The 7,302-nt window shown below is 37.7% G+C and overlaps 1 protein-coding gene across 1 annotated transcript; it reads left to right on the top strand.

The window, feature by feature from the left end:
- Nucleotides 1–338: 338 nt before the first annotated feature.
- LOC136259233 (phenylethanolamine N-methyltransferase-like) lies at nucleotides 339–1,402 on the top strand. Its single transcript, XM_066052720.1, has 4 exons — nucleotides 339–415; nucleotides 598–649; nucleotides 734–965; nucleotides 1,062–1,402. Exons 1-4 carry the CDS (start codon nucleotides 339–341, stop codon nucleotides 1,400–1,402), a joined length of 702 nt encoding a protein of 233 aa, XP_065908792.1.
- The last annotated feature ends 5,900 nt before the right edge of the window (nucleotides 1,403–7,302 follow it).

Genomic DNA, 7,302 nt, shown 5'->3' on the forward strand with positions numbered 1-7,302 from the left:
CTGAATACCTGTTTAAAAGATCGATATACTCTAATAGAGCAGTCAGATCTAAATACACTAATAGAGCAGTCACAGTATTCTTCAGAGGAGCAGTGTAGCAAGCTTATAGATAAGGAGATATGGTTGGTGATGGGTAGTTATTGTCATTGCCAGGTTGTGACCTTTTTTTTTTTTTTTTTTTTTTTTTGGTCTTCACCTTACAACTTGGGTCAAGGGCCCCACTTTAACTCTTTGCCCTGGGCCCCTTAATTTCTCTGGGCGGCCCTGCTCGCCTGTAACCATGCGCTGAGGTCTTGAAACTGACTGTGTGACTATATCAAAGCAAATTGTTATCCGGAATGGTGAGACGTTTAAAGGGTAGCCTCACTAGCCTCACTAGCCTTGAGTTGCAATTCGTTGGTGCATGTTCATCCAGGTATAAACATGCAAACACAACACCAACCTATACAGCTATGAAAACAGATATCAGTCTTGCTTTTTTTTATAGTATCTTGCTTGTCACATTGTATTGGCATATGTCGACTAGCCGTAGATATAGCTGCTATATCACATGCAGACCGATGCATGAATAATGAATTGTTTTTGTGTGTATTACAGCAACATGCACTACACCTATGGAGCAGGTTACAGTGATACTAGAGATTACCTGGTTGTTTGATATCCCTCAACTGCATTTGATTCTCAGTTAGCAGACATGGGGTATAGTTGGATAAATAAATATTAATGTTACCAGAACTTCTACCAAACATATCATAAAGATTGGGAAAAGTCTACTGCAGTTTTACTGGAAGTTGGAGGTGGTCCATGTATCTACCCCCTCATTAATGCTGCACCATATGTGTCTGAGATTTATCACTCAGACTATGTGAAGGCATTTTGGGATGAAGTGTTGATGTGGAAGAACAACGATCCAAATGCTTATGACTGGTCTCCGTATTTCAAACATATTGTCCAAACACTTGAAAGTCAAACCAACCCTGAGGCAGTGGCGGAATGACAAGAAAAGCTGCAAAGTTTACTTAAAGATGTTGTTCCATGTGACCTTAAAGCTGATGTTGTAGTTCCAGCTATCAAAAGACCTGTGAACATCATTAGTAGCAACTACTGCTTAGAGAGCTCTTTCAATTCCTTAGAATGTTCAGCTGCTTTAAAGAAAATTTATGATATGCTAGTTTCAAAAGACTTTTTTGTGTCACAAGCACGTCTAGAGAACACTTGGTTTAACCTTGTAGATGTAAGACACCTCACTTCCATTTCCTTGTCATTGCAAGAAATACAGAAACGTTATGAAGAAACTGGCTTTGAAGTTGTTCATGCTGAAATGTATGATAAGCCATTATCAGTTAGGAATATTAAAGATGATGCCATAGGCTATGGGTTCTTTATAGCACGGAAGGCTTAATTTTATCTTTGTATATATATTAATCATTTGTTGTTCTTTTAGTTCTTTGATAGTTATTTATAAAACATATAGTCATGTTCAGAGCCTACTATATGCTTCATGTCACCAAATCTATTGGTATATGGTTATAGTTTGGTTGTTTACAGTTTACACTAACATCATATGACTGTCATGAAATTCCAATGTCTAAAATAACTCATTAAAACACTGGTCATTCTTTTACTAAATATGTAACTACTCACTCCTTAACTATATATGTAATATAAGCTTCTAATTTTATGCTATAATATATGGATATGTTGATGATGCAGTTACATAAACCTGTGGAATAATGTAGCACAGAGAGCTCAAGTTCTGTTTTGTTTAGGAGCTCAAGTTCTGCTTTAATTAGGTAAATATACTATAGTTTATATATAGGTATAGCCACTTGCATATGTATGAGTGGTAAATTTACATGTGCTTTCATTATTTTCATCGTCTATTGTTAAATATGCATACCTGTGTCAGAAGATATGAAGTCCTATGGAAAGAAAGCTACAAGGTCGTGTATGCAAGCATCCACCATAAACAATAATCACATTGGGAGACGATACTCGTATTGGGAGTATGCTATATATATGCAAGTCATTGGCCCATAGTTTTGTGAGGAACACATGATCATGCAGTACATCTAGTTACATGGAATGTGTACTGTTTAATTCATCATAATGGTAGTGAGACTTGAACTACCCTTATACATCATGGCCACCATTGACGTAAATTGTGTAAGTATTTTCAGGTTATAAATTGAATAAGTAGTCTTTTATAACCACAAAATATTAAATTATATATATATTTCTGAATCTACCAACCCCTCCCTCCCCCCCCCCCCCCCCCCAAGTGGGGAATTCATGCAGTTCAACATTTTATGTAGCTAGAGCTTGGAGCGTTAATTATAACAAGCATGTATAAAGTTTATGCAAATTACAACAAAAGAGTGTTTGCATTCTAAAAATACTTCAGTGGCATGTTGAACCTTGAAATTTCTACTGCTGCACCACTGCTTCACAATCCCTTCTAACAAATGACCAGGCAGGAAACCAGAACCATGCATATAGCTAGCTTTGATAATGGTTACGCAAATTTTCCACTACAGACGGAAGAGTTTTCCATCAACTTTAACTGAACTATACAAATTGTTCATAGTGATTATCCTAGCTGTGTAGGGAGAAGAAGAAGAGCATTGAGTTTGTCCAGCTAATGCAATATACTGTTGAAGAAAAATTGCAACTACGGTGCCAGACCTTTCCTAGGGAAATGACTGAAATCTTGTTACTATTATGTACTCATATTCAGTATGGGAGGTCTAACCTATGCAAACTGGATAATGATAATAATAATAAAAAGGCATAGAACTGCCCCTGAGGTATAGTACTATATATGAGTCCAAATTGTGTCTGAATCAGGAGCGGTGAAGCTGCCAGACCAATCATGCAAAAGGTGTGGGGTTGGTGGAAATAAGTTTTAAATACATGTACAGTTTAGTTTGAAACGTATATACTATATAGATGCTAACCGCAGTATTGTTACAAGTAAAGGTAAACTGTGGCTGTTTTATTAGAGTGTATGCATGCATGCTCTATTCAGAACAATAGTGTTACCAGCAAGTATATTGACCAATAACATTAACAGTATAGAAGGCCATAGCCCCACCTTCCATTTCCACCACACAGCATGTCATGGCAATTAAAAAGTGTATCTATTAGAGACAACAAATCCATTATATAAAGAGGTATAGCTCATAATGTATGTACACTAACATCATATTATTATTCTAGCAAGCTCCACTCCTATAATACCATAACAATTTATCAAATATAATTATTGAAGTATATCTACTGAGAAGTTCACCAACAACTATCTAGTGAAACAACATGTACAATACTATAGCTAGGTCTGTAGCTATATATAACTAATTATGTGTTGTATGTACCTGTTAGCAATCACCTAGCCGGCCTATAGCTAGTTATAGTTGCCTTGACCCATGCAGTACCCTGAATCATAATCATAATCCAGCATATAATGTAGCTAGTCTATTCATTCACTTGCAATTCCTACATACATAAATTTTGCAAAGCTGATTATTCTCAGTCTTAATTATGGCGCTTGCATGCAGTGGCACTATTGCATGCGCACTAAATGGAAAGTAGCTAAGAGATTTTTATGGGGTTTAAAATATTTGGGGAGTTGTCAAAACTATAATAAAAAGATTGTGGCTTGCATTTTGGAAATAGGCAGCTAATTGTACACGAAAGGCAGTGCAGTAGTGGCTCTCAAACAAATGGTAGCTATGTTGTCCCAGTCAGGATTGATAAAATGTTCCAGCGGTCGAATGGCAGGGGCGGATCTAGGATTTATAAAAGGGGGGGCTAACTCAAGGTACTGATGTCTTGGGTAGAGGTGTGTGAAGCACATTTCCCTTTGGGTATCACACATTTCCCAGCATGCGAAACATGCTGGAACTAGGGGGGTCTGGGGGCATGCCCCCCAGGAAAATTTTGAAAAATAGATGCTAAAATACTGCAATTTGGAGACATTTCCACATAAAATTCATAATATTTTCTGCCTGTAGATATTTTATATACTGCCTTTAGATTATAGGTATGGCTCTCTGAAGTATTTCGCTAATGGAAAAGTTTGGGTAGGTACAGGCAACCAAGTACATGATGCACCCCTCTCACAATTGCACAACACTGAATTTAGAATAATAATGTTGAAAGTGGAAAATTTTGAAATTTGAACAATACAAGATTGAATCTGAGAGCATTTTCAATGGAAATTGTGTACCTGAATTAAGTATTGTCATACATATTAACTACACAAGTAGATGAATGAAGCCCTTTAAACAGACCAATGCACTTCATTGTATGTATAGGTGCAGGCAGATTTGGAAAAATTCCATAACAGAACCAACTACATGTTTCCAGTGAATGTTCTATTAGAGTAGTTAGCTGACTGCTCTATTAGATCTTGTACACCTCCAATGCTGATCCGGGTCCTTGCAGGCCTGCCAACCTGGAAAGTAAAAAAATCTTGAGATTTCTGTACCTTTATTGTAGTATTGCAGTGTGTAGTAAAAAAAAACTGGTAGATGCTATGCTGAGACCAAAAAAAAAAAAAAAAAAAAAGGTCTTGACTTTTTAAACTTGAAATCCGTGACATTCGCGCTACAAACCGTGAGAGTTAGCAGGCCTCAAAAACCGTGAGATTCGATCTGCTGCCCTTGAGCAGGGTAGTGAAACCGTGACACTCACGGTAAACCCGTGAGAGTTGGCAGGCCTGTCCTTGTTGCATAAACTTTAGCATAAATCCACTGATAATACCTTGGAAAAATGTTTATAAGGTGGTTTTATGAGTATTTGTATTATTAGTGATCATATAATTATGCTAAGACAGAATTTCATTATAATTTTATTTTTTTATTTTTTACAAGCACGTGATTGTGGGAAACGTTTATGCTGTTTTTGCTCAGGACTGTTTCCTCTCGTGTTCTCCGCCACTACGTTGAGACGCTGTTGTACCGTGACATGTTATTAATAACGGTACCACCTAAGGCTAGTCACTGTGATTTCAGGTTCGTTTTTTCTTCATGGTGTTCTTTATTTAGATTGAGGCGGCAAAATGACAACAACCCCACGTTCCAAGAGGAAGCGACCACCGCCAAACTCACCTGGTGATTCTGATGCAACGATCTGTCCAATCTGTTTGGACCCTATCATAGATGCCACAAAAGATGCAGAAGGACAAGAAGCCATATACTGTGAAAGTACTTGCAACGCCTGGATTCACAGGCAGTGTGCCGGTCTCTCACAAACACTTTATAAAGTCTACCAAGATGGAGATGATCCATTCTATTGTCCCCACTGTCGCCTAGCCATTCAAGAGCAGCAACTACATGAGCTTACATCCGCCATTGATAGCCTCAAAAAAGAAGTCACAGACTTGAAAGCTGAAAGTCCCCAACCCAAGGAAATTGTTGGTATCACTCAACATATCATTCCAGAGCCACAACTGATCACTTCAGAATCTTCTACCAGCAAATCACAGTCTACTCCTTCACCAAACAACAAACATGTAGCTGTGCCTGACAATCCCATAGATCGCAAATTCAATGTCGTGGTTTATGGCATCAAAGAGAATCCCACTGGCACTCCTAGGAGTGCCCGCACTAAGTCAGATATCGATTGTTGTGTCCACATTTTGAAGGAAGCAAATAATGACATCACTGAACAGTCTATTAGAGACTGCTTCCGACTGGGAAAGTTCGATTCAACTAGAACAAAGCCAAGACCTCTACTTGTGAAATTATCTCGTGCTTTTGATGTAAATACTATCCTTTACAATAGATCCAAAATCCCCGAAGGCACACAAGTCAAACCGGATATGAAGCTGAGAGAGCAACTACTATTAAAGGAACGTTGGAGCCTGATTAGTTCAGGAACTGATAAAAAACACATTAAAATTCGTGGCACTAAAATTTACGTTAAAAACCAAATACATGGTGAACTAGTTGATTCAACCTTTGTACCTAAATCTAGATCTGAAGCATCAAACACTTCTAATAGTAATTCTACAATGGAAGTTGTCACACCTACTACCTCTCAATGACTCTCTTTTCTATACCAATTCCAGAAGTATAGTAAATAAACTCCAGAAATTCCAATCTGTAGTTTACTCTAAATGGTTCGATATAATTGGCTTAACAGAAACTTGGCTCTCCGATAGCATATTTGATAATGAAATTCTACCCTCCAATTATACCCTGTTTCATCACGATCGTCAATCTCGTGGTGGTGGGGTCCTCATTGCAGTCAACGACAAAATCTCCCAGAAATTAACTCCACCTGTAAACTTGGAAGCCGTATGTGTCATACTGAATCTACCTAATCCTGTCACCGTTTGCACAGTTTACGTACCTCCCAACAGTACTGCTACTTATTATGAAACCCTGTTCGATTTTCTCTCAAATTTATCTAATGCTTCTGATCAATTAATCATTCTTGGTGATTTTAACTTTCCAGACATAGACTGGGACTCATTGTCAAGTCATTCTCTTCCTTCCAATCAGTTTTGTGATCTGGTTTTCCAGACTGGTTTAAGTCAGCTCATCAACATACCTACCCATAATCATGGCAACATACTAGACCTGGTTCTTACTAATTTAGATGACAATATTTCCAATTTACAAGTCCATTCAACTCCACTACTACCATCTGATCACTTCAACATTACCTTTTCACTGTCTACAAGTACTACAATGTCTTCTAAGCCAACCACTTACTTTACATTTGGTTATTCCAAAGGTGATTACCAAGGTTTACATGACTACCTATGTTGCTCTGACTTTACATCATGCTATTCAAGTGATGACGTTGAGTATATATGGCACATTGTTGAATATCAGATAATTACAGCCATGGAACTGTTCATTCCTGTAAATAAAGTTCATTCAGACCGACACCCCATATGGTTCAATTCAGAAATAAGGCACTGCATCAAACGTCTCAGAACTCTTCGACGTAGAAATAAGCGGCACCCAACATATCACATTTCCCATATCATTGACTCCCTTGAGAACTCTCTTCAAGACAAAATAAAAGCAGCCAAACAGAACTATGAATTTCACCTTATAAACAATTTTGCCCCAACTAACAACAACAAAATATTTAAATATCAAATCTATCACTAAGTCTAATACTAATCCTCCTATCATGAACTTTGACTCTTCATCTGCTAGCACTGACTCCAGCAAGGCCAATTTGTTTAATCAATATTTCCACTCTGTTTTTCACAATCCATCTTCACCAGCAAACCATGACAATTACCCAGCCACACATGAATCCTTAAACTCCATAACTATT

Source organism: Dysidea avara, chromosome 6 (assembly GCF_963678975.1).
Source record: "Dysidea avara chromosome 6, odDysAvar1.4, whole genome shotgun sequence".
Taxonomy (NCBI): domain Eukaryota; kingdom Metazoa; phylum Porifera; class Demospongiae; order Dictyoceratida; family Dysideidae; genus Dysidea; species Dysidea avara.

Bases quoted from the DNA above. Each gene is read 5' to 3' on its own strand.
- LOC136259233 (XM_066052720.1), top strand. From the start codon at position 339: ATGGTGAGACGTTTAAAGGGTAGCCTCACTAGCCTCACTAGCCTTGAG. The intron at 416-597 runs GTATAAACATGC...TGTGTATTACAG, and splicing joins GTTGGTGCATGTTCATCCAG to CAACATGCACTACACCTATG. The intron at 650-733 runs GTTGTTTGATAT...TAATGTTACCAG, and splicing joins GTGATACTAGAGATTACCTG to AACTTCTACCAAACATATCA.